At 39.0% G+C, this 27,523-nt stretch overlaps 1 protein-coding gene across 1 annotated transcript; it reads right to left on the bottom strand.

Moving 5' to 3' along the window:
* Window positions 1-287: 287 nt before the first annotated feature.
* MAN2B2 (mannosidase alpha class 2B member 2) lies at window positions 288-27,478 on the bottom strand. Its single transcript, XM_059470155.1, has 19 exons — window positions 27,322-27,478; window positions 24,981-25,127; window positions 21,074-21,179; window positions 18,555-18,727; window positions 17,200-17,315; window positions 16,042-16,219; window positions 14,632-14,830; window positions 11,573-11,763; window positions 10,647-10,833; window positions 9,666-9,799; window positions 8,381-8,637; window positions 6,211-6,402; window positions 4,222-4,474; window positions 4,006-4,116; window positions 3,675-3,867; window positions 2,863-3,018; window positions 2,384-2,496; window positions 1,402-1,519; window positions 288-520 (listed from the first exon to the last, which is right to left on the bottom strand). Exons 1-19 carry the CDS (start codon window positions 27,451-27,453, stop codon window positions 426-428), a joined length of 3,051 nt encoding a protein of 1,016 aa, XP_059326138.1. The 5' UTR covers window positions 27,454-27,478; the 3' UTR covers window positions 288-425.
* Window positions 27,479-27,523: the final 45 nt, after the last annotated feature.

Below are 27,523 nucleotides of genomic sequence, written 5' to 3'. Positions count from 1 at the left end.
GTGATTTGGAACTCATCTTCCCTAACAGTAAAAACCTTAAGAGAAGACTCTTGGCAGCACTATTAATTAGAAAGACAATTCAAGACTGCAGGACTAATATGATTTTGTTAGTGCTCCACAGTGAAGCATCACAGAAGCAATCACTTCAAAACCATCAATAGCAAGCAAAATAATGTTCAATATGCTGACTCTGCAACACAGGTCTTTTTTTTGCATTGAGCAAGTTTCAGAAAAGAAAAGTTGTAAATAATTAACCAACAAAAACACCCACAGCTCAGGCCAGCAACTCAATTAAATTCAAAGTTTATTTCAAAATTAATTTTTCTTTCATTAACAGCAATAGGATGTTTTTCAAGATTATCACTTGTATCTTGAAACGAAATTTCAAAGATATTACATATCCACCTGAAATACATCATCAAACATTATTGAACCTGAAAGTATACAAAGAAAGTCCTTATTTCCTTTGGGTGAACAGTTACTGTAAAGTCTTCTGAGGTCTCTGTGCTGTTGAAGAACCCTGTAAAACACAAAAGCATTGGTAATTTATTAAAGCAGCTTTACGCAAGTGGACATGTTGTTCTATCACATCAGTTTTAACTCATCCCTTCCCTAAAACTAGTGTGTGAGCAGCTTCTCCTCCCTAGAACTCAAAGTATTATAGAGCCCAAGATGTACTCATTCATAATATTAAAATATACAACAATTTCTCTTCTTTTCACACACTGACTCACAGAAAATGTGAAATGACTTTTCCAGTCATGCACCTTTTCTTCATCATGAATAAAGAGCAAGCAAGCTCAGAGCTGCAGGTCAAATAGAGCTCTAAACTCTCACCCAGCCCATTCCAAAACCTCTGCAAGCTTTTTACAAGGCACAATATGTATGCAAGTGACAGTAAGGACATTGTCCAAGCAGCTAACTGGAATGAGAAATAAAATGAGGTCACCCACAGCATTGGATCTGAGTGTCAGCTCTAACTTGAATCATATCCATAGAGTCCTTTAAGCTGATTACAGCAGAGATTTTTTACTGCAGCTGTGTTTTTCTGCAGCACAGGCTTCAACTTAGAGAAACACAACTCATCAGCATCTGACAAAATCAATCTGTGTCACAAGTGTGAATTCATAAAGTAGCCACTTCCATCTGGACAAAGAAAACTCCAGAAAGATTCCAAGCTTTTTAACACCTCTAGGCAAAACAAGCTACCAGATAAATACAACAGTCTGGTCCTTGCAGGGAATCTTAGCTTGCAGGGAATGTTCCTACCTGCAGGCTGTGACAGGTACCAGGCCTGTCATACAAAACATTTCTAATCTTACAATTTTAAAAAATATTTTTAACTAGACTAATCATCAAGCTTGAACAGTCAATGGACACCAAGCACCTTAATCCACCTACTTTTGCCTGGATATTGTGCAGTCTTCCATTTCCAGCGCTCCAAAGTGTTCACATCCCAGGTGCCTGTGAGGGATCGCTCCTCCACTGCCACCACTGATCCCAATCCCTTCAGCAAAGACTGAGTAAAGAGAACACCAGAAATCAAAGGAGGGTTCATAGACAAGAGTATCAACTCACCAGCCTAGCACACAGTAAGACCAGAAAGAATTTTCAACTCTAGCATTGGCCTGTTAATTGGAGCAGAGAGACTTTGAAAATCTGCAAGGTTGTGCAGCACAAGGGCAAATTCAGATTCACCAGGTTTCACACCAAGAAGCTGAGGTGCTGAAAGCTTCCTCTGCATTGCAGTACAGAGTCTATTAAAAGGGCTGAAACTCACACTCCCCTTTTGTCTAAACCAGAGAATTCTACACATTGTTTCCCATGTTTCTATCATGTAGAAGTAATAAACCCCTGCCATGGAGTATAAAGTTATCTATTTCCATAGGAAAGATCAAATAAACATGAAACTGAAAAAAAACGGAGTACATGATGGAAGTGACAAAGTTTGAACAACTCACAGAAATAAACTGTAGAGAAAAAAAGTTTTCTTTTAATCCTGTCCAAGTTTCTTTAATTACAGGTAAAATTTTCAATAACTAAAGAATCAACAAAACAGAATCCTACTCTGTGCACTGGTTAAGGTACTGCAGGAAGTGTTACACTACCAACAGCTCAGCAGAACCAGTCCTACCCCACATTTAGCAGATCTTCATGCTGTGCCTATGGCAACTCCATCTGCAGTGATGGCTTCTGTGTTGCAAAGCCAAGTAAGAAAAAAAAAGGTTCACTTCCCTCTGAGGTAAAGTTCTACTAACACATTTATATTCATCTTTTGTATACTTCATAGTACACAGGATGTGGCATTCCCCAACCATTTCTCTCTGGAATAAAAACACCTCACTTGGTGGGTTACTTTTACCTTTAGAAGGGTTACATTTACCTTTAGATCTACCACCACAGGCTGAGACAGCACAGGATCCTCTCCAACTTCATACAAGTGTCTAATTCTCAGCAGGACACGACTGAAATCTGGATCACCTTGCTTCTGTTCACCTTCAAAAGAAATTAAAATGCATATATTTTCTTACTTTAAAATTAAACCCAAGTTTTAAACTTTAATTTTTTTAAACTTTTAACTCCCATCATTTGAACTTAGTTCCTATTTTTTTTTAAATTAGCAAGAGGACTAATATCAGCAAATAGCCAGCTCCCACTTTGACAGGAATGTCACTAACAGGCATAACAAACTCACGCAGGAGAAATATTTTACTACTTGGGCAGAGAAATAATACAGCACAATTCCTTGATTGAGGAATTTAATGCTTTGAATAAATAAAAATACTAGCCACAGAGAACAGAGAAAAAAGAAAACCAGCTTATTTAAGTGTAACATCCAGCCACCTTTTGGAAGGCACCTACCCATGTGGATGCTGTGGACCTGTTCTGCATGATTAGAGCTGTACCTCCACCCTGGAATGCTCAGGGTCTGGAGATGAAGATTAGGTGGCACAGTTACAGGCAAATCATGGACTGAATTCTCCTGAAGTTGTCTGGGTAGCTTTGGTTTATCTTCTCCTTTATGCAAAATAAAACAAAACAGACATTAAACATCCATCACACACACAAGCCTGGCTAGGGCACTGTGGAAGGGTAAAGGGCTTTTTGCTTATTCTACCAAGGCAGAGGCAAAGTAGATGATATGCCTTCTCCTCCAAGGCCTTCCAAGATACTAAGCAGAAAGCAGCATGATTTTAACTGCTAGAAAACTGTATCAGAGCTTTCCATAAAACAAATTTCACTTCAGTTTGAAATTGCTATTTCAATACCACGCTTCAGTTTAGATAAGACAAAAAAATATTTTTAAAAGAATAACCCAAAAATGGCCATTAAGGACTCAGCATCCAGGAAGCTGATATATGGTGCACTACCTACTTTGCACTAATTCCCTGTGTGAACACTTTGTTCTCATTACATGCTTTAAAATTTATTTTCCTCTCAAAGTAGAGATAATTATATAACAAGAGAAACATTACATCTATTTGGACAACATCCATGTTTGAAATTAATGCAAAGTAATTAGCAGTCTCTAAATCTGTCTCCTAACTCACTACATGCTAACTTTGCCTCACAGGAGGCTTGAAGCCTGCATTTAAAAACTCAACAGCATAAATGAAAGCAACATAAACAAGCCATTCAGATGCTAAAGGCAGTGCAGGGGACTGAATGATTACCTGATAATGCTCCAAACATCACTACTGGCCTATGCTCTAATGCCAGGCCACTTGTCCGATACAAAGTGTTGGTGACAGCCTTGCTCCCTAAAATAAGCCAGATTACAGGGCGAACCACTGAAGAGTCATTCAAAGTGAGATTGTTGTTCAGGTCCCACTCAAGGTTGTTCCACAGTCTCCTGTGTAGCATCACCTGTATTGGGAAGGTAAATGTCACAGGAATGAGGAATGAGCAATCCTCAGGAATGAGCCATCAGGCTTTACTTACATTGAAGTAAGCAGCCATGAAATTATGCCCACCTAGAAAAAGAAACACAAATTCAAACTTTACCTCAACTTGTCCATTCCCTTGACTTGACACACCATGAGCTCTTTCTGCAAGCAGCATCAGCCTTGTGCTGTCATCTTCTATGTAGGCAGTCTGGACCATAGGGTAATAGTTCTGTAACCACACAGTAAACCATGCAGAGATAATATTAACACAGGAAACAGTAACAGAGAGCACAGATAAGACACAGCTGACTCTGGATTACACCTTAGTGCCTACCCGAGCCACTGTGTTATTTACATATGCCTTGAATGGTCTTTTCTGCATCTGATACCCATTGTTGTCAGTGTAGAGAACTTGTTTGGTGTTCAAACTTGTGCTTGTTCTCAAGATTGCTTCACGATTGAATTCCAAAGGCCCAACACTGTATTCTTGCTCTATCCTACGGCAGAGCAGCTTCCCATCGTAGCCTTCTGGGACTGAATACAGCCTGGTGTACACTGCATAAATATAGTCCTGAGAGGTAATATTGCTGCAAAAATGAGAGGAAGGATGCAGAGTTTATAAGGTGAAGCACTTGACTGGTTATGACACAACTTGCAAGGCACTCATGATGTCACCCTACACAGACAACTTTCTTACCCATTTTCTATTTATTTGAAGTACAGTTATTTTTAATTTCAATTTAACTTTCAAATATACAGATATTCAACCAGAGTAAGTGATATCCTGTAAGTTTCCTTCACATTTCAAGTGTCAGGAGGATTCCTCATTTGATTACAAATGAGGACTCAAATGCTGTTGTCTCAAAATTAACAACAAATCTAAAAATTATTATGACTCTCTAAGCAACATATTTACATTGTACAGAATAGATGCATTTTTTTCAATCTGGGTGACATAAGCTTTGATGCAAGAATTCCACACTACTTTCCAAAGGTCCTTAACTACAATCCTTGAGCAATGCCATGAAAAGCAAAAGACTTCAACCAAACAACCAGATTTAAAAGGGGGTGAAGGATTTATAGACTGATACAATTTTACGACAGAGAACAGTTAGTTCATCAGGGGTCAGAGTGACCTTATAAAAGATTCATTCCTCCATTCTCTGATTTGCTTTCAAGATAGATATTCACAGTTATGAAAATGTATCATTATGTCCAATTTCCATCCATGTAAGATATTAGCAGCAATACTCATTGAGTTGTATAGAACCAGCTTCTCAACAGAAGTTGCATTAAAAAATGCACCACAAAGGATCACCCTAAACAACCTCCACATCCATCCCTCCCTCCTGCAGCAGTATTTGCTTCAGAAGTGGGCCCATGCGAACCTCAGGAAGTTCAACAACACCAAGTGCAAGGTCCTGCACCTGTGTCAGGGCAATACCAAGCACAAACACAAGCTGGGCAGAGCAGCGCTGGAGAGCAGCCCGGGAGAGAAGGAACTGGGGGAGTTGACTAATAAGGAACTCAACGTGAGCTGGCAAATGTGTGCTCACAGCCCAGAAACCCAAACCTGTCCAGGGCTGCCTCCAAAGCAGCACAGCCAGCAGGTCAAGGGGGTCATTCTGTCCCTCTGCTTCCCCCTCATGTGACCCTACCCAGAGAATCCAGCTCTGGGGCCATCAACGTGGGAAGCACAAGGACCTGCTGGAATGAGTCCAGAGGAGGGCTACAAAGATGATCAGAGGTCTGGAGCACTCTCCTATGAAGACAGTTTAAGATTGCTCAGCCTGGAGAAGAGAAGGCTCTGGAGAGATCTTAGGGCAGCCTTCCAGTGCCTGAAGGGGACCTACAGGGGAGCTGGAGAGGCACTTTTGACGAGGGCATGTAGCGACAGGAAAAGGGAAATGGCTTTAAACTTAAAAAGAGTAGGTTTAGATAAGATGTTAGAAAGCAAGTCCTTGCTCTGAGGGTAGTGGGACAGTCACAGAGAAACTGTGTATGCTCCATTCCTGGAGGTGCTGAAGGCTCTGGCTCTGGCCCTGAAGGTTGGATGGGGCTTTGATGAACCTGGTCTAGAGATGGTGTCCCTGCAGAGGGTTTGGAACTGGATCTTCACAGTCCTTCTAACACTATGATTTACACTTACACTTCTAATTCTGTGATTTACAAAAGGTGCTTCCTCAGCAGCACATTCAGCAGATGTATAATAGTTCTTTTGTCTAAATCCTAAACAGTACAGAGCTCACTGTTTAGGGGTAACTGTACAGAAGTAACCTCATACATATCCTAACATTCCAGTGAAGCTGTAATGGTGCTGTACCTGTAGAAATACTGCCTGATCTCTGTCATCAAGCTTCCAGACATCACTTCCAACACCACTGCTTTTGATACTGGAACAGCTGATGTATTTGGAGCAAACAAGTAGTTATCTGAAATGGGTCCTTTCTTGGTGTCTCCATTTACGTGGTACTCAAGGAACTCCTGGGTGAACTGGACAGTCTGGTTGGTCTCCCTGAGAAGAGTAAAAATTATATAACTTACAAACACATTTTGTACATGATAAATGCAAAGCTGAACAGCAACAGGAACGAGGCAGGAAATGTAAGGACAAAAAAAACTTTCTTCACAGTGGATTGATTTTGTGAGACTGAATAAATGAGGACAGCAAAGAACTAAAGTGCTTCCCATTAAGATACATGTCAGTTTGTAAGCAAATGGAGTTTCTGTGTAATTTTCTATTTTTGTAGAAGAGAAACATCTTAAGATTAAACATCATCTATATTATGTCACTGTTTTGATGCCAGAGTGGCTCCAGGATTAAAACTACCCATCTCACAGGAATGAGGTACACTGCACTGCTCCACTGAATAATTAGGTTCACTGAACTTTGTAGCTAGGTAAAATCAGCATGATGCAAGTTTTCATGTCTAACACTGGTAACAATGAAATCAACAGGATATCAACATTTACCATCACTCACTACCTACTGCATCTCCTCCTCTCTCCACTGAAGCTTACAGTTTGCTATTCTTGACTTATTATCACAATTTTTAGAAAGTCATTTGAAGGCAATTTAAGATGCTGCTCTCAGCTACCTGCTCTGCTTTTGGCAACTTGCTGTGAAAACAGGAAAAATCACTTCATCTAGCATATAAATTTATACAGCTAAACATTTTATCTCATGTTAATGTAGCTACCCATCATTTGTATTAACTGAGGAGAATATCCAAGTGTTTTCTACTACTTCTCTTATGAGGCACTTTCAGTGCAGGGGCAGGATCTAGAACTTCTAACTGTTGCAGTTGAATGTAAAGGGCTTCCCAATTGAAGATCCCAATTTTTTTCAACCTTTCCTCCCATTCTGACCTGTGAGACCTCATTCTTTCCCATTATCCCAGTGCAAACCTTGCGAAACTCAAGCATTTTGAGCTTGTCTGAAGGCTTGTGAAGAAAGTGAGTATTTAATTTCCCCTGCATGCTGAATTCCAGTTCTTGCTGCTTGCCAGAACAGGATGGAAAAACTGGAATCTGAATTTAGATTTTTGTTCTTCCACACTATATTTCTCATAGAATCTGGAGGCAGTTATGATCTGGAGGCACTCTGAGAAAATACTTACTCCAGGGCTCTTAGTTAAGGTCCAGCTATACTTCTAAAGATGATTTTAATGATACTGGACAACAAGTTCTTGCTCTAGGAGGCAGAATTATGAACAAAACTTCAAAGGTGAAAGAGATCTAGCCATCACCATGCCAGTGTAAAAGGGGTCAAATATTCCATCAGTATATAATAGGTGACAATCTGAATCCTGAGCAGGCAAAATGCAGCACAACTGCACTGAAGCTGAAGAAATTGGGCCAATTTGCATCAGCTGAGAGAGAACACCTGAAAACCTCAAATCTCACCTAAATCTTGATAATTCTTCCATTTTTCCTACCTGATTAAATGAAAATTCCTTAATTAAAAGTTTCCTTTCGAAGAGCTTTGTAGCTTTCTACTACAGAAAGAGTGATATGGGACTTGCAAAACACTACTTAGTGTGAGTAAGCCCTTACTTTATCACTTAAGGCTCATTGTGCAGCCATAGTGTATGTGCTTTTTACTAATTTTTAATAAAAATGCACATTCACAACCCTATTTTGGTCTAAAGTACACTGGAACTCTGCTGATATACTAGTTATTACTATGATATGTCATCTCAGACCAACTGCAAAGTTAAACAGGGCAACATCACAGAACTAGTAGGGAATCATGCCTGTGCTAGTGCTGAAGTGTCCTGTAAAAAGAGGGCATGTGAAGTGGGGATAAAAAAGAACTTTAAAGACCATAAAGAACATTTTGTTGAGTCTTGGAATTAAGACACATAATACAAATCCTTGCACTTATTTTTATGGATTGTTTTAAAAAAATCTGAAATCACTTCATCTAGCATATAAATTTATACAGCTAAACATTTTATCTCGTGTTTACTGAAAGAAGCAGGCAGTCTCACCTGTCAGTAATGCTGTGCATCAGGTTTGTGTTTTGGTCAAACACGATCTGGTAGCAGCTGTTAACCACAGGAAACAACTGCTGCCTTTGCTGCCCTGCACCAGCCAGGTCTCTCCGTTTGTACTTGACTGAGCTCCCAACAAAGGCAGCCTGCTGACCATCCAAGGGTTTAATACTGTATTTTCTGTAGCTCAGACCACTTATTGCAACTAGAATATACAGGTCATAGGTAGACTGGGACTCCACGGAGCTTTGAACCTGTATAATAGCATACACAAAAATGCTTCATTACAGAAAATTAATTAGCAAGGCAATTACCCTCATGTGCTGTAAGCCCTAAATTATAAAAAAATAGCTTCTACTTTAATAAGTTTTTAAACATGCCATTCTTATAATTCTAAATTATAATGTAGATCCACGCTGCTTTTAATTGGGAGCCTGGTGAACTTGGATTAAGCTGAGCCTTTCTGGCGCAGCATGACCACGTGCCAAGCCACAGAGACTGATGGTTTGCAGATAAAGGCAGTGTGGTCTCATGGCACCACATGTGCAGGAACAAGGGACAGCTGCTGTGCCTCACTACTGACTACAATGTGCCTTCGTGCATGGCCACAGTGGTAAGCCACAGGTCACAGAAACTGCAGCGGGCAGAATCTGCTGAGCTATCTGGCATCTCAGGGACAGAGGGGAGCATCTGCAATTGTGTCAGGCCTCTTCAGGCCTCATGTGCAGGAAGCATTCCTGGAGATTTATCAAGCCAGTGATGATGATGCATTCTGTACAGGAGATGCTCCTGAGAAAGGCCAGTACCAGCTCTCACTTGGGGCCACTTCTCTTCTCTCCCCTGGAACAGCTGGCTGTGTCTTGGAGCTTGGCTGTGACAGAATGAGCCACCAAATGGCAGCTGACTGACACCAGTTTCTAAGACCTACATTTCTTAATTCTCTTCTACTCCCTCCCCAAGGCAATCTGTCAATTGTTCAAACAGGGCTGTCAACTGTAAGGCAGTGCTTCAACATAAAAGTATTTCTTTGAAACAGTGTTTTTTCACAGATATAAAAATAAGGTAAGAAGCACCAGGTCACACAGACATGCAAAGGACAAACACACTACAAGAGCAGCAAGTCCTTGTAGAGAGTAAAAAAAGTCTCTGTTGAGACAACAGACAAGCAAAAACAACCCTTGAAGGACAAGTAGGAAAATTCCACTTCAACAGGAGGTAGAATCCAGTCAATAAAAACTGACAAATGAGAACAAAGTAACAGAAAGAAACAAAGTGGAAGTACCTGTGCTGGCACAGAACGTCCCAGCTCATCATACACACTCATTGCCTCACTGCTGACAGAAACTGTGACAAAGGTAGTGATGTTCCATGCCAGTGGGTTATAGACAACCACATACAGGTCAACATCTGCAGCACCTTTGTGCAAACAAACAAAACTTGCAGTCACTACATTATGTATTTTTAAAATGTGGTATTAAAATGTATTTAGGAAATCTGTCTAGGTACAACTATCTTACAAAATTTTAACATAAAACCCTGCAGTAAAACTTCATGATTGAAAAAAGGAAAATTTTTTACAGTCCTTCATTAAAACCTCTTCTGCTTTATTCTTCTATTCTCTGCCCAATCAAAAAAAACCATGTATTCAGAAAATGACACCTGAGTTGAATGTAAATGCATTTAGTGAAGATAAGCTGCTTAGAACTCATTGTCATGCAGTATTAACTTTATCAGAGTTATACAGGAGATCAAATGAGAAGCCTCATTTAAAAACAGCCCAGTAAAAATCCAAATGGGTCTGTTGCACAGCCCACGGCACTGCTTACATCTGACTGTTTAAAAAGTTTCCAAAGTCAGATAAAAGGGAGTGCACAGTATTTAGAACAAACTTCTTAAAAATCCTTTTACACTTTTTTACACAAGCTGGCAGTACATTATAGCAAGAACATTTCTTGACTCTGACTGTGGTCCTTATCATGTAATGCTCTGTTGCAGAGTAAAGTTAGCTTAGTGACTACTCTGACCCAGCACCTCTTCCTTGTATTACACTGAAGTCTGAAACTGAGAGCCAGGTCTAATAAATGCACTGAGGTAGAGTTCTGTCTAACATTAGCTGAGAAATCCTGGGTCTCAGAAGGCAAATACAATTTTCTAGCCATGGTTCACAGAAATTAGATGTATACCATATGTTGATTATTTTGGAGGAAAACATGATAGCTTTCAAAAGGTAGCTTCAAAATTGAAAAAGCTGTGCAAAAAGTACCTGGTTCTCCTGAGTCTTTAGTGTAAACAGAAGAATAGACCTCTCCATTCTTCTTTGCATTGTTGATATCAAAGATTATGGAAGCCATTAGCTTCTTCACGTTGAGCATTCCATACATCAGGTTATTCATGTACATGTCCTTCACCTTGGGAGACTCTGTGCCTGTTATACCATCATGGTGCTGGACCTTGTATTTAAAAGTAATTTGAAAGGTGCAAAGTAATTTGAAAGAATGACAACTTCAGGTTTGCATTTGTGTTAACATGATAGTCAACGAAACGTCTTACACACAATAAGAGATAACAGCTACATTCAGAGGCAAAAACCAAACAAGTTACAAAAACCAAGAATGCAGCAAATATACTGTAACAAGACAGGTTTTTCATTTCATACTTAGATCTGGTCATCAACTTAGCAAACCAAATAATTATTAACAGCAAAAGTACTGAGGACTGCAAATGGTAATGATACAAGGCTAATCACTTAACTGCTGAACTTCAGAGAAACAAATCTGTCCTTCCTGTTCTAAATTGCAGAAGTAGAGATTATCAGTAATTTTAAATTAGTTCCATTTTTGTTTTTTGTTTACTTTTAAGAACAAGTTTGTAAATAACAAAACTAACACCAAGACAAGGAACTTCATATGCAAAGTTTGAAACCACATACTCTTTCACTGGTTGAAGAAAACATTTGCCAGTAACCATGATGCATGGTTAAGAGGCTGAAGTCATGCTTCAGTTTTTTTGAGAAAGACAGTTTTTTTTGAAAAATGGCTTTATTTCTACTTATGGCTTGCAAAAGTGGGGGGAAGTTATTTCCAAAAATATAAAAGCAACTTTGAGACAATCCAGGTGAAATGCCTATGTGAACTTTTCATTTGGAAAATAAACAATTTCATTCAAAGCAGAAAATAAATCAATCCTTACCTCTGAAACTGCCCATCTAAGACTCTGAAGTTGCTTTAGGGCTTTACATTTGCAAATAGAACCTTCTGGGTGTTTCTGGACATACTGTGTGAAAAAGGATTCTCCAGCATAAAGCAATGAACTTGCTCTCCTTGCAATTCCTTTTAACGTGCTCCGAGAAGTATAAAACCCAGTCCATGCTTGGAAGGGCTCTGTTTAGAGAGGAACAGATCCAATGCACATCAAAACACCACTTCAGTTATCCTACTACTACTACTACCACTACTACTACAACTGTTCAGCTTCTTACATGAATCCTACTGGGTATTTACACAGCAGCCATCAAGGTAGAAAGGTCACAAAGCATACAAAGAAACTCAGCCAGGAACATGCATTTTGAAAAACTATCATCTCTCCTACAGGCCTAGTAACATGCAAGTTTGATACAAAGACAGTAGCAACCAAGTTAACCTGTGTTTATGGAAATTTCTTCCTTGTGGATCTGCACAAAAGAATTTTTGAAGTTTCACTGAAGCATATATTATTATTAGTTGTTAATAAAATACATTATAATCTATGGTAATTGCTTCATACACACACTAAATTTCAACCTTTCAGTCAAAGGGATTTATTTCTTCAAACTGGAGTAGTGATGTAATGACTCCAAACTACTGCAGCACTTCAAACTACATCAAAAGATGCCCTCAAGTGGTTACTGGAAAGTATTTCAACATTGTATTTGTGTTAATGTTTCAGTAGCCCACAGAGTGAAATAGGAAAACAAGTATTTGTTTTTAAAGCCTTCAAAACTGTCCTTAGGGGTGGGAGTGTGTGTTTTTTTGGGGGGAAATTTCTTTTAAAATACACTAGTGATATATAGGTTTTACAAAAAGAAGTTGCAGAAAGTGTTTTCCAAAGAGCATACATGCAAGTGTAATAATCTGCTATCAGCCCAAAATCAAAGGCAAATTAGATTGCCTATTAGAAAATAGGATCTTTTGCTCAAAAAACTTATTTTTGGACTGAAAGGTGCTAGAAGTTTCAATTTTAGCTTTAGACATTACAAGCAGAAGAACCACCTATATGTATCAGCACAGTACAATGAATGCAGAGCAGAAGGAAATACTTATCTGGGACTTAAAACTTGAGTTTCCATATATCATAAGTGACACTGAGCCCAATATGTGACTCACAAAAAAAGGGCATAGCAAGAATAAGAGAGGATTAATCATCAAGAAGCAAAACAGCATGTGGGAGAAAGTGCACTCAAATCTATACTGCAATTGCCAGGCACACAAAGTCATTTGGGGAAAAAACTACATCTCTGTGTGGGCACCCAGCTGGAACTCTGAAGGTGCTGCTATTATGCAAGCTAATAACAATTGAATCCTGCAGGTAAATTATGCCAAAAGATAAAAGAAAGAGCCCAGATGTGAAAGGATATTAGCAGTTAGAACTGGCAATGCTTTTATCAGTAAGTGTTAGGTACAATCCCTAGAGGGAGGTGAGGGAGTCAGGGATCAGCCCATGCCATGATTCACAGGAAGTAATGGTTATTTTTATTCATTGAAAAGTTAACAGACACATTACAGAACAGTCTGAAATAGATGTACACAGCCAAAAATGTGATGGAGCAGTGGTAGCTACAATTATACAGAAAGGTGTTTTAATGAAATCAATGGGATTTGAATAATAAACCAGGTAATAAAATAAATTGATGAGTTTAGAAATTGAGAAATTGGCTGTGTCTTCTCTCTGCATACTTTGATATGAGGTCTAAAAGGGTAAATTTATTGGGGAAAAGAATTAAAGGGATGTTGGGTATACCATGATTTTTTTTTCTACTTTTCTAGTACTTTTCAGCTCTGCTTGAAAAGCTAAGTCAGTGCAGCATGTAAGCAACAAGGAGCTGCAAAGAAATTTTGTAACACTGTATTACAAAATTTCAGAAATACTGACCATATTTTTACTTGTTTAGACTTCAGTTGTAAGAGAATTCTTTCCCACCCCAGAATTTCAAACTGTTTACTTTAATGAAAAAGGAGACTTTAGGGGTTCATCTACATTAGTATTTTGTTTGGATCAGGCCATCCTTACCTTATATGCTTTAGTTTATAGAAAAGATTGGATTTGGAGCTCAAAAACTGGATTCCTGATGGATGCAATAAGCATTAATGGGCATTCAAGTCTATATGGCTATAGTAGAAACAGGCAATCCCCCAGCCAGGGAATAATGTGTTCTGACTCCCTGATTAGGAAGGCTGAACAATTGCTTTATTAAGCTATAATATATTACACTAATACTATACTAAATTACATACTAAAAACATATGAAGAATACTAAAGAATACTATAATAAAAGAGATACTAAAGAAAAGCCTGTGAGTGTCTGAGACAGCCAGGACACAGTTTTGACCCAATGGGTCAAGGAATCACAACAACCTTCACTGGTGTCCAATTAACAATTCACTTTGGGTAAACGATCTCCATAACACATTCCACATGTGCAAAACAACAGGAGCAGTGAATAGAGATAAGAATTGTTTTCTCTTCTTCTCTGAACTTCTCACTGCCTTTCCCAGGAAAAATCCTTGGAGAACTTGTGCCTGCTGCTCTCTGTGAAGAGAGCTGAGGCCATATATGACTTAATTATAAATTTCCTGCAATTACTTAGAGTGTGGACATCAAATCCTCAATATTGACTGTTTTACTGTGGGAACCCCCTTCCACTGTAGTAACACAGAACTACCCCAAGAGTTTTCAGATTGCCTTGGCCCCTTGGTTACCTGTAGTTCCTCCAGACATTCACAGATCACTCCACATCACATTTTCCACCTCTGGTCTAAGCTATGCATAATCCAGTTCTTTTAAACAGTAAAAATGAGACATTTTTCTATTTGGCCACACATCCACCTTTTTTACACAACTAAGTTGGGATGACCTAGTCTGTTGATGACACCTCATAGAGTGAGCAAATCTTACCAGGAGGCATTTTTCTTCTTTATTGCTCATTTTCCCTTATTAAAATTTTACATATGTACACATTTGAGGCAGATATTAGGCACTGTGAACTTCATTACCTGTTGAATATGGAAGAAAGTCTTGAGAGTCCCGAATTTCCCATGTAAGATTCCTGCTATAGACTGCTTGGAAGTAATCACTGACAGTGGCATACTGGACAGTCACTCCAAACTCAGCAGAATGCTTGTTAATATAATCCACCAACAGGTCCATGTTAGAGTACTGAACAGATGCATTAAAGAACTGTTTGTCACAGCCCTGAAATTCCAAACACAGAACATCCAAATCACTTTGGTCAGACAATTAGGGAGGATCATTTTTAACACTAGTCTATGTTCCAGGAGTATTTATTTTGATTTTGACTGCCCATATAACTGATACTAGTTACAAAACTACCAAGACTGGGCAGGGTTATTCGCACAGATTGTCTGTAATTATGAAAAAATCATGAAAATGCACAGAGTTTTAGAAACATATATTCTTTCTAGTCTTTTACATACCATTATCACAAGCACAGAAACCCATAACTTTTCTTACATTACAGCAAAATTGTGGGCTTGCATCTAGAAGTTAGGGGTTTATTTGTACTGTTAAAAACTTCTCATTCCAGCACAATTTTCACTACAGCACAACTATTGAGTATTATATTCTACTTCTCACTCTCTACAAAAATAATAAATTCAATACAAGCAACAGTGTCATAAACACAGGAGAAAAACAAATCAGTGACTCATCAGTCAGAAAAAGTTTTTCTTTGTAACAACAGATATTGTGGGGAAATAGTCCATAAAGAACACACATAATCTAATATTGTAATTATGAGACCAGAAGCATCCATCAGAATTAGAAACCAGACTGTACATTCAGTTTAGGCAAAGTTATTCTTTCCTAAGAACTTGAAAACAGCACATCAGTGCTATATGTACATGCAGGATGTAATTAACACAGCATATTGCTGAAGAAAGTGTTTGGATGACCAAACTGGGATATGCTTGCCTATGGCTCTAGCTAAAATACAAAGACTCTAAAAGAAAATTATTATGCATCTGTTAGGAAAGACCATGTCTACCTAAGTGTCACACACTTTCCTATAATGCTATAATTTTGTTAACACCGAGTTATGTTGGGCTAAGTTAGTTAAGAAAAAAGATCATTTAAATAGACAAAGCAAGGGGTAAAAAAAAGAAGCAATACTGTAATATATAGTTATGCAAGAGGTTATTTTACAGTTTTGTCACTTTTTTTCTATCTTGAGTAGGGTGGAAGACTTGATAGACAACTGGTAGGCTATACAAGGAAATTTTAAATATCATCACTAGACAGTCATTTAGACCACAATTATTAGAAAAACACTTCATGTCACGTGGTTTGTACCAGCATTTCTACAGTACCTGCTGCAGCAAGAACCATCCACTTACACTCTGGTGTGTACCTGTCTCTCCTAAAGCAAACACTGACCAGGCACTCACCCATGGCCACAAGACGTCCCCTGTCCGGAACCAGTCTGCTCTCTGCTTGATGTTTGCCACCATGGTTTGTGCATACAGGTGGAGGTTGGCATCTGTGACAGGGAGACTCATGTTTGGATAAATACCATCTTTTGGTGGATCTGGGAAAGTTGCAAATCCATTCCAAAAAAATCCTGACCTAAGGAGAAGTAGAAAGCAGTAAGCTGTAAACAGGATTTACTCAACTGCGAAAAACACATCAAACGGTGCTGGTATAAAATGGGAATAAGAGGCAAAAAAATCAGTTTATATTCATTGCTACCATTTAGGTTTAAGTATTTATTTGGGGATGGAGGTAGGGAGAAGAGTCTCCAGTTTTCTTTCAACACTGCAACTTTTCAAGTCACTGCTGCTTGCTGGCATCCAATGAAGAAACCATAGAACAAACCAGCAAGCTTTGTAACAATGAGGATGTTCCCCCAAGTAGACTTGGTTTTCAAAGAGTATTTTACTGGATAAGCCAGTAAGCAAAATAAATTTTTCATAAGTTCTCAAATTTCTTCACAAAATTAATGGCAATTTTTTGTTGCTCTAGTTTCTACCGGGACAATACACACAACCTCAGCTCAAGATAATGCTGAAAATCTCCCATAGAAAATCAATTAGCAATAGCCAATTCCCTACTGAGCTTCCTGGAGCTTTCAAATCTTTACTTCCAGGCAGAGAAAAAAGACCCCAGTTCTGCTTTGGACACTTTCTATTTACAGTAATTAATTTGTTCCACATTTTTATTCTATTTTTTTTAATCAAAACTGACATTGTAAGTAAGTCACTGTATAATAAGTAGATGAAAGCCATACCTATGTTTCAAGCCTCCTGGTGTAAGAAAACAAGTCTGTCAATATTTAGAGGTATTTTTAATGCCTGTCAGTACCAAGTGTCACTTTTGAGAATTCAACTGTTAGGTACTGAGCAAACTTCTTTATTGTGGTGGAAAGCTGAGGATGCTTAATAACCCTTACTCAGACCTACAGAGTCTAGACATCTCCTTGACCTACCACAGGTCAGGAGAAAGCAGCAGGATACTATTGAAAGAAAACAGTCAAAGAAAATGCTTAAACCCCAATAAGATAAACTCTCCAAAGTCAACATTTCTGGATATTTGGGAAATCTTTGGACCTGTTTGAAAAAGGTAATTGTGATGGAGTGCAGTAGCTGTACTGATCCATAACATGGGTGAAGATCTCCTGTCTTGCAGATAAGGAAGGAGAGCCCTGCCATACAAACTGAAGCTTCTGGAAAACAAAAAATGTAAGAAACCATTACCCTTGATGGCATTCACAGAAATACATAATTAACAACTTAAGACTTCAGAATTCCCATCTTCCCTTCCACCACTTGTAATACTTTTAAGTGTTTTTTCTGAAGAGCCAATGCCAGTGGTACCCCAGGCAAGGTCCCACACTATATACAGGAGGCCACATCAGTGCCTCTTTCCATTAGAATCGATGCAGAAGGAGAGGAGGCAGCACAGTGCCAGCACATTAAAATCCAGAGATAAGCCTGGCTTATCACAGCCATTACACCTCAGCTGTTTCAATAGAAGCTGAACATCTATAAGCTAGAAAAGATCCAGATGTAATCTGACTGCACTGTAGTCAGTGGAAATCAACGTTTAACTGATGCTAATGTTTAAATTCTATTACTGTTTTGGAAGCCTTGAGATTCTTAAGGGCCAGAAAAAAAATAGCTGGGCAAAGATTGTCAAAAGGTCATAAAAGATTTTAACAGAAAGAACTGCAAACCATTACAAACACAAGGTGGTTGGTCCAGGCTTCACTAAATTCAACATGAATTCTGTTTTCTTCAGAGACACTTGAGTTTTATCCAAGATTCATAAAAACTGCCTAGTGCCCAGAACACAGTGGTGAAAGCCCCATATTTTCTCATAATGTAGTGAGCAAAACTGATGACAGATCAGGGTCCAGCACAGTGATATGAAAAGCATTTATTGTGTATGGGACACTGCAAGAGATGGCAGAACATGAAAGAAAACCTGAATTCAGCAAAACCATGACTAGCTGCCACTTTAACTGACCTAGTATCATTAATTTTACAGGCACAAAATATGTCCCAAGCCTGACAACACTGTGCCCAAAGGTTACAAAAAAACCTGCTCACATAAAACCCAACAGATACAAGATTCTCTCAGGGAAAGCTGGAAGTCCTGGATGTCTCTGCCTCAAACACTCCTAATTCAGTGACCTTTTAGACTTGCCTATTTGCCCAAATGTGGTGCCTTCTTCAAGCTAGATTACATTTTATCACTGACCAGAAGTCATGAAGACATTAATTGACTGTATAACACAGATTTAATATGTTTCACCATTATCATATGCAATCAGCACGTCCCATTTCAACAAGAAATATCAACATTTTCTTGCCCAGATGACAGAGATTCTTATCTTAATGTCATAGTTTAGATTACTGTAAGTAGAGGCCAGCAAGGGCTGCATTCCTAAGGGTATTTTTACCTTGTTTTTCTGCATGTCAGCCTTCAGATCATAGTCAATACGAGAAATAAGATGAGCATTGAAACCAGCCAGAGCAAAAAGAGTTGGTGTTGTAGCTGAAGCTCCAAAAGGATCAACATGCCAAGAAAACTGAGGCCTGAAGCCAAAAGTTTCATACAAAAACCCATGACCTTCTGCAAAGCAAAATTTGTTTAGGTTAGGAACACTTCTAAAGTTAACTTTGTAAATCTAATAGGCATATTGCGATACAGGTAAGCACTTGAAGTATCCTTCAAGGGCTTCTTGTTGCTGTTTCCCAAAGCATTCAAAGTTTTGGGAATTTATTCATTCACACCAAATAGTTTCATACTGAAAATGTTTACATTGTTATGCCAAGTATAACTTATTGACATTATGAAAGATTACAACAAAAAAGAATTATGATTAGAGACAGGTCTCAGAAAAAGTACATAGCTACAGATTAGGTTAAAGCTAATAGCCAGGTTGGAGTCTGCATGAAAACAACAACCTGGGGCTAAGTTTAAGTTTGCTTAAAAACCATAAAACCCATTCTCAGAAAATTTTAGTCTCATATTAATGACAAAGGGACAGGGAAGCAAGTCATCCACTAAACAAAACTAGCATGAATATGATTATCAGTCATATGAAACTAAAAAAGACAAAGGTTAATAGTGAACTCGATACTTGATGTTATTTACAAGTAATGTTACTAATTGAGTTACTAATGTTACTAATATAGAAATGAGTTTTGAAGAAAGAAACCCGAACTAGGAAAGCCCAGACAACAGCATGAACCCAGAAAAATCATTTGAATCAAAGAAAAACTACCAGGAAAGCAGTAGATTTTATTTGGAACTCAGGTATATTGCACTTGGATACTCATCATTAAAAAAAAAAAAAGCAAAAAAAGGAAAAAGAAATTGCAGATCATTATTTTATAGTTATAGAATTATGCTCAGAAATATCTGAAAATACAATCATATCTTCCCTGGAATAACTCTATTTCAAATTTTAATAGCACATTTGAATAAGTGAGGCTGCAAGGCCTCTTTCCACTTCATCTTTCCCATGGTTAATATCTTCCCTAGCTAAAATATTCACAATGTGTTTCAGTATTCTGATAGAGACATATTTGAAACGGTTTTCTAGGCTTCTCCAAAACACTGGAATTCTGGACAGACAATAGAAGACATGAAATCTAGACCACTAATGTCTGCACTGGCTTTGTCCTCTCAACTTGAACTCCACATAATCAATTTTCTTTGTTTGTACTCAAACTGAATAGATGGCTCAGGACAAACAAATGAGAATTTTGAAATACATTAATACTTTTGTTCCTGGTTAATAAATTACCAAAACTGAAATTTGTTTTTTAAAAATAAAGATTATGTTTACACAGAATGAAATGTTAAATTAGAGAGAATGTCTTTTTCAGCTAACTACAATGTATAGAAAAGCTGTGTTTGTGTTTAACAAAAAGACTCTTCAATCATTTTAATATTTTATTTAAGAAGTCCTAGGGTCAGTGCTTTAAAGCCCATAAAGAAACCTTTAAACATGGGAGTCAGATGAGAGAAAAAAAGTTCATATCCTGTCCTCCTCTCGGCCAGAGTGTACTGAGGTGCAGAAGCAGCTGCTAATCCTGAGCTCCTGATAAACACAGACAAGGAGCAGGGCCAGTGGTGCTGTGCAGTCAGATGCAGAAATAACAGCAGTGTTTTCTGTCCCTTTGGGGTCCCATGTAGAAACACCACAGCCCTGGCACAGTTTCCATAAGCCATGGCAGCTGGTGCTAACACATCCCCTTCCTCCTGGCATAGAGCAGACATCTCTAGCACAGAGGTGGCATCAGTTACCCTGTTTCTGTTTGCACTGACCAATGCAAACAAACCCATGTACTAAAACACTTTTTGAACCATCAGATGGACAGGTGTAACATACAAATGTTAAATGAAAAAGTTAGAAGATTAAAATGGCAAATAGTGCATCTCTTGGAAATATTTTCTAACAGAAAATGACAATGATTACAAATGAGGGTTTCTTCATCAAAGAAGAATTTCAACTAATTTTATCTGACTTCAGTGACATTCCCAGTGCCCCTTTCTGTAGAAGACCTTGCCTAAACAATACTTCCCCACACTCTGAATTGCTACCACGTATTTTCTTGAGGAGTGTTTCATACCCTCAATTTCACCATTACTGTCTTCCCAGGAACTTTGCTCTCAAACACACAGATACACACACAAAAGGCCTCTGCTCCAAACAAGTTTCTACCTGACAAACCAGCTTTTGGTAACCTTTGTGCCTGCTGCAGAACTGTCATGTCAAAACTAATGTGTTTTGTTTAAGCAACAATTTTTATACAAATAACACTTTGGCTAGTAAAAATAAGAAACACTTTAATTAGTTCTTAAGAAGTCAGAAATTAATAGCAATTTTGGAGGGGAAAAAATGAAAACAAAAAAAAGCCTCCAAGGTCATTACAATGAAAAATAAAAGTTAAATGCAAATACCCATACCCGTCAACTGTATAATCTGATCATCAATTAGTGTCACAGCTTCATCATGCATCACTTGCCCTCCAATGACAAATTCCAGTCGTCCCTCCTGAAGCAACTGATGGACCTAAGATATTGAAATTAAGACACAGAACATAAGCATCATTTCAGTCTTATCCAAAAAGGCTGCAAATTCATTTGCTAGCACATTACCTAGACACAACATTTGTCAAGAAGGCATCTAGGAGAAAAAGTGCGATAAAAGTGAGATCCAGGGCTGTCTGTACTGAGGCTATCTAAAGGAGAGTAACAGAGTAAAAAAAGGATTTCAATGTGCTGCACAGTGTACTGATTTATCCAGGTAACAGGAACAAAGGATGCCAAGTAGACATTGACTTTTTGGTGCTGTTACTGTGCCTTTTTATACTGCCTGAACACCAGACACTGCACTGGCAGCAGCCTGTAAATGCTGCCTCAAGGCAGCTAGAGCTGGAGGATTAAACCAGAAGATGCTAATGCTTCTCCCAAAATCCTCCTCCTGCTGCATCCAGCTTGGCTTAGGGAAGGCACTTGGTGGCTCGATGAGGGAGCAATATGCAATTCCTTGCAAGCAGCAATGGAGCCCCAGGCAAGCAGTAATACTCAGGGTTTTAACTGGAAACTAGATCTCTGGGATCCAGGAGACAGACAGTGCCATCACACCATGGCCATAAACATCTTGCTCCATATGCATCTATCTTGCCTTTGGGGCACAGACAAGTTGCTCAACTTGTGACTGACAGAATGCTTTATTAAGAAATAGTTATTCCACAGGTTTGTCTGCCTGAATAACCCACTGATAACCCCAATTTCTGGTATTTTTCCTAGTTTAAAAAATTTCAATATGTTACAACCTGCTCAACTTTTGATGGTGGCTTTTTTGGGAGGGGTTGTTTTTTTCTTGGTGGGGGAGGGGGTAGTTTAATTTCAACTCCTAGAAACAACAGATATGCTGACAAGTACAGCCTTCAGCAAATGCTACATGAAGAGAGGGTGGTGCTTGGAGGGAGGAAGGAATAGTCTATGTCCCTTTCTAAAAGCATCAGGAGTCTTCTGGTTTTATTTTAGTTACTGTAGAAATTCAGCGATATCTCAAACTTCCAATAAGTAAAGTTTATGCAAATACGTATTTTAATCCTCAACATTTTTTTTTAAATCCGTCATGTAGGATGCCATTTTTAGAGCTATTATGTTTATTTTCCCAGGAACCTTCAGTGTCTACTCAGATAGGATGCCAGATTGTCAATTTTGATTATAATCATTTCTCTCCTTCACAATGTTGTGAAAACGCTTCAGGGCTCAGCATTCCTAAATTAGTTCCAGCCGACTGTGGTGACTGATTAGCATGCTGGGAGACCAGATAACTGATATCTGGTGTCAGCACAGAACTGGCCCTGACCTACATGAAAAGAATCTGTAATTATTATTCCCCACTTGGATGGGGCAAATACCAAAATATACCTCTGATCCAAACTTGGGGCCACAAAAATGTGTTTTTAATGTAAGTTTTGTGGAACCACTGAGTGGCTGGAAAAACAACAAAAATAATTCAAATTATTTAAGTAATATCCAATCTTCTGTCTCCCCAAAAAAGAAAATAAAACAGTATCTGTACAAGAGAAGCACTTTTTCTGATCAGAAGGAGGCAAAAGGAAGGAGGAATGGAGGAAACAGAAGCAGTAGTACTATAAACAGCAGAATGCTATGGTGTTAGAACATATCTGTGATCCTTGGGACCATACTACCATCAACTCACGCCTACAAACCAGACAGAAGTGGCTATACATCTTTTTTTTCCCCTAGTTAAAGCACCCAGACACCAACCCACACTAAGGAGGTAGGAATGGTTCACACAAGAAAATTCAGTGTAAATAACACGTGCTAAGAACTACAAGTTTCCCATCAGGCTGAATACTGCTGCAGTGCATTTCACTCTTACACATTCTCTTGTCTGAATTGAAAAAACAACTTCTGTATCCAGGTGTGGAAGATATTTTACAGCAACTTCTGTGAGCCAGAGAGAAGTTTGAGAAGAGGATCCATGTTTACCCCTGAAAGATTTTTCTACCAAGGTCGTTGACATAGAAATCAAGAAAGAAAGAAGGATAAATAAGAGAAAACTGCAACTGTCTGTTCCAATAAGCACCTTCTTTATCTTTCATGACCAATGAGTAAAGTGTAAACTTATGTTGCAAGAATGTATAAAAAACATGCATGCTAGAATAAAAACAGGTTTGAAGCCTTCTGAAAATGGAGTGTGTTGCTTTGTATTGTGACCATCTCAACTATGACACCCGGGCTGTACCTTTTACTAGTCTTTAATGCTATAGCTCCAATACAAAGCTTCAAACCAACACTAGAATTAAATCCTAGACATTTCAAAACAACACTAGAATTACATCTTGTATTCCAAGCAAACTGCTAAATGACAAAAAAAAAAAGGAAAATTAAAACCAGAGTGCCTATACCACAGAAAATCATTAATGCTAGAGTTCAAGTGGAAAAAGCAGGCCAGTAACCAGAGTGACCTAATTTCAGGGACCAATATTTGAAACTTGCTAATGTTAAAAACATATAATTTATCTGCAAATTAGAGTTCCAAAGTTAGACACACAGGTTTAAGAGGAATTTAGTTTTAAATATTTTAATTTTGAGAGAAGAAACTATAAAGTAACTAGAGAACTGGCTACACAATGCATAAAAGCAACAATTACAAATAATTAGGCAAAGAAAGTAAAGCCTGATTCATAGGTACTAATTTTGCACTACCAAGGTCAAACATGATACACATCATTCTGGATTCCACATAATAGCAGGAATAGATATTAGAAACATGGGTCTTGACTTCATATTTGGCTTACAGCAGCAGAACATACTTGAAATAACATCAACTCACTTTTGAAAGTTGGAGCACTTCCCTGTCCCTCTACAAAGCAGCTCCTATGCTGTTTTCTTCCCCACTTACAGTACAGTTTTCTAATTTAACAAACCCACAAGGAAATTGTCCTACAACAGGTGAATATGGGCAGAGTTTACAAACACTGTAAACTGCCTAAACCCAGCAAAATCTCTCCTGCAAAGATCAGCTGTGCACAGGCTGTTATTTGAATACAGAACATAACAGAAGATTCAGAATGGTGAAGAACTATGTGAAGAAAACCAGACAAGAGGTGTGGTTTTAGCACAATGCTTCAAACATCCAGAACTTTAAACAAACTGAAATGTAAAGAACTGTTGATAGGATCCTGGTAACAAAACAGACCATGGATTTCTAAGTGCCCATGGGAAGTTGCACCTGTACACCCTTTGATTTTAGGATCTAAAATAAACAACCAGCTGCTAGCCTATCAGTCCAGTCTTTGATTCAGCATGTTTTTTTCATGTCAGAGGAAAGAAGAAGTGACAAATAAAACTCCACAATGACGTTACTAGAAAAAAAATCACTGCCATTAAATGTGCAGTCACTTCTTTGCAGTACTATCTGTGCTTACAAATGGCAGGTTTTTGAGCAGTACTTAACTGCAAAGAACAAAAAGTTCCTTCTTGTGAGCAGTGATAGGTATCAGATGTTTTAATGGATATTGGTGCAGCCTGTTTCAGGTTCACCCACATCGCAAAGTAGCACGGCCCCAGATAAGTAAGTTGCCATGAAACAAGAAATGTAAAGTGTAAAAAAATCTTCAGTGCAAAGGTTACTACCTCCTACTGCTCTAATCTATAGCTGGGGTTTAACCTCTTGCAACTGCCTTTAAAGTCCTGTAAGTACTAGATTCAGAGGCAGCTTACATAGGATCTGGGTAAAAAGCAAATGGTGAAGGTACTTTGCCCCTATTTATCCCCTGAAAAGAGTGTGAATTCTTTGTTAGCAGGAAGCTCCAGTGCAATTTACCTGCTGCTTCTGTGTATCTGTGGCTACCATATCCCACCAGAGTCGAAAGAATTCCTGCTCCACTGCAATAAATTTGCGCTGTTTTCCTTTCATCAGCTCTTCTATAACGGTAGTGTACACATTTGCTGCGTAAGCGTGCATGCTTTCCTGAAAGAAAAAAAAAGTAAATAAGCTCTGTTTTACCTAAATTAAAAGGGCTGTTTTAAGCACTCATTGGACTTGAAAAGAGAGATACCAAAAACCTCACATTTGCTGCACACTTGCCTTGTAGCTTCAGAAAAATTGAGTGCTGTCTACATACAGCCTTTGGCCCTTCTGCTTCAGAAAACATCCTCCTGACTGGGCACCTGACTAGATCAAGGTGTAGCTTCTCCCAAGACCAGCACCAATATCAGCTATCTTTTGGACACACTAGGAATGGCTTATTCTGTTCCTCAGTGTTCACCTTAAATCACTGACAGTATTTTGCAGCACCATACAGACCCCACATGCACACTTCATTCTCCCATTCCAGCTCTTCTTTTGACGGCCTGAGTTACCAGAATTGCTTCTTCAGAGCAAGTGTGACTCTGTGCTGTGCATTACCAGTACAATGCAGTGATGCATCTACTGTAAATTATACTATTATGAAAAATAACTCTATTTTTCTTGATGTTTTAGGATAGAGTAAAACCAAGCTGGTAAAAGAATCTTAGAATGAGTTCAACTGTTGACAGAGAAAGTGTGAGATTTTATGCATCTACCCTATCTTGCTCCTAAAAACACCTCTATTCCAGAATGAGGCCTACAGACCTTTATTGCAATGCAAATTTGACAGCTGTACCCATCAAATAATCTACCACAGTGTTATATCCTATGATATGGTATCAAATTAACACCACCATGTTAATTTTGAAGTTGTGCACACAAGGAGATACTTTCTGTACACTTACCTTGACCAAAAAAACTTTTGTTGACCAGATCATCTTCCAGCTTTTACTTAATTTTAAAGGGATAGAGAATGCCTAAAGACAATAGCCTAGGATTTCCTGAGATGTCTGTCTTTCCTTGTAACAAAGTTATCTGCACGTTATTGGATAGTTAACACTTACCTACTTAAACTACGGGTACTTAAGAAGATGCACCACAAAATGTACATCCTAAAGTGGTTGACATATAGCTCTCTCCCCACTGAGAAACTAATGGACATGATATGTAAAACATGAATGCAGAGTTTCAGTTTAGGTAAATTTCCAACATGAAAATTACCATTTGAAACAAGGAGATGAGGTAATCCAAATCAGAAATTGACTTCAGAAATTCCTAGCCCCTTGCTTTCCACAACAGAAACACACCATTGTAAAAATGCTCATGCCACTAGAAAAAGGAAAGAATTTGAGTGTAGGATGAATGGCTTAAGATACTGTTTGGTTTAGCTAAATAATTTCTTCCTCAATTATTTTTCCATTGGCTCATAAGAGTTTCTCGAAATCAAGAGTATTAGATACTTAAAACAATGTGAAATTTTAACTAAGGATTTGAAGTTTTAGTTTTGTGTTCTCTTACGTAATTTCTGAGTATGAGTTTGAAGTATTAAAGGAGAAATTCACTCATCTTTCCTAAAAAGGGAAGACAAAATACATGCACAGCAGAGATAGTGGGTGAGCCACTAGCTCTTTTTCATTAGTTAGGCCTAATGTCATTTCTCTCTAATGAGTGAAGTATCTGCAGCATCTTTCACACATAAAGGAAAATAATTCATAGTAATGAAGAAGAATTCAGGATTAGGATTTTGATTAACAAAGGTAAAAGGTATCAGGCCCCACCTGATTTATCTTGCTCTGCATTTCATATATTTAGCAAAAATTAGTTCAGAGGCACTAGGCTCCAAGCCCACCCAGCCATCGAGGACCTGGGCTCCTGCTCTCCTCTCTGAAGAAATGACAGAAGGCTTTCCTAGGGTTTTGGCTTTGTAACAAGATAAACGTAAAGACCATGAAAATCTGCCACATAATCAAAGCCCCATCAAACAGAATTAAGACTTTCCTTAAGAAGAAAAAAACCACCCAAAAAATCAGGAGCATCCTGCTGAACACAGGCGCACACAAACCCACAGCCCAAGGGCACGGCTCCTAGGCTAACCATGCCTCCTCCAAAGGAGGATCCCGAACACCAGGGGACGGCGGAGACACCAGGCCGGACTCGGGGCAGGAGCTGCACCGGACAAGGATTTATTTGCGCGCCCCGGGAGCCGGTCCAGAGCGGCGGCGCCCGGCCCCGTTAGGCGGCTCCGGGCAGCCCTGCCTGCGGCTCAGCCCCGGCCGCAGCGATCCCTCCCCGCCCGTGCGGCGCCCCCGCCGACCTGCACCGTGTACACCCAGCCGACGTCCATGTGGCTGTGGGCCACCACGAAGGCGCGCAGGTCGCCGGCGGCCCGCGGCAGGAGGGCGAGCAGCGGGAGCAGCGGCAGGAGCAGGAGGCGCGGGGCGGCCATGGCTGCTGCGGCGCTCCCGCCGCACTTCCGCGTCCCGCAGCACCGCCTCCCCGAGCGGAACGAAATAAAT

This window comes from Ammospiza nelsoni, chromosome 4 (assembly GCF_027579445.1).
Source record: "Ammospiza nelsoni isolate bAmmNel1 chromosome 4, bAmmNel1.pri, whole genome shotgun sequence".
In the NCBI taxonomy this organism is placed as follows: domain Eukaryota; kingdom Metazoa; phylum Chordata; class Aves; order Passeriformes; family Passerellidae; genus Ammospiza; species Ammospiza nelsoni.
Note: the sequence above shows the minus strand (reverse complement) of the source record. Positions and strands in the feature narration are given on the sequence as shown.

What these genes read in the sequence shown, in the direction of transcription:
- MAN2B2 (XM_059470155.1), bottom strand. Translation starts at nt 27,453, where the DNA reads ATGGCCGCCCCGCGCCTCCTGCTCCTGCCGCTGCTCCCGCTGCTCGCC. An exon ending in GCTGGGTGTACACGGTGCAG is followed by an intron (nt 25,128 to 27,321) that starts GTCGGCGGGGGC and finishes TTTTTCTTTCAG; the next exon opens with GAAAGCATGCACGCTTACGC. An exon ending in TTAGATGGGCAGTTTCAGAG is followed by an intron (nt 10,834 to 11,572) that starts GTAAGGATTGAT and finishes TTTAAATACAAG; the next exon opens with GTCCAGCACCATGATGGTAT.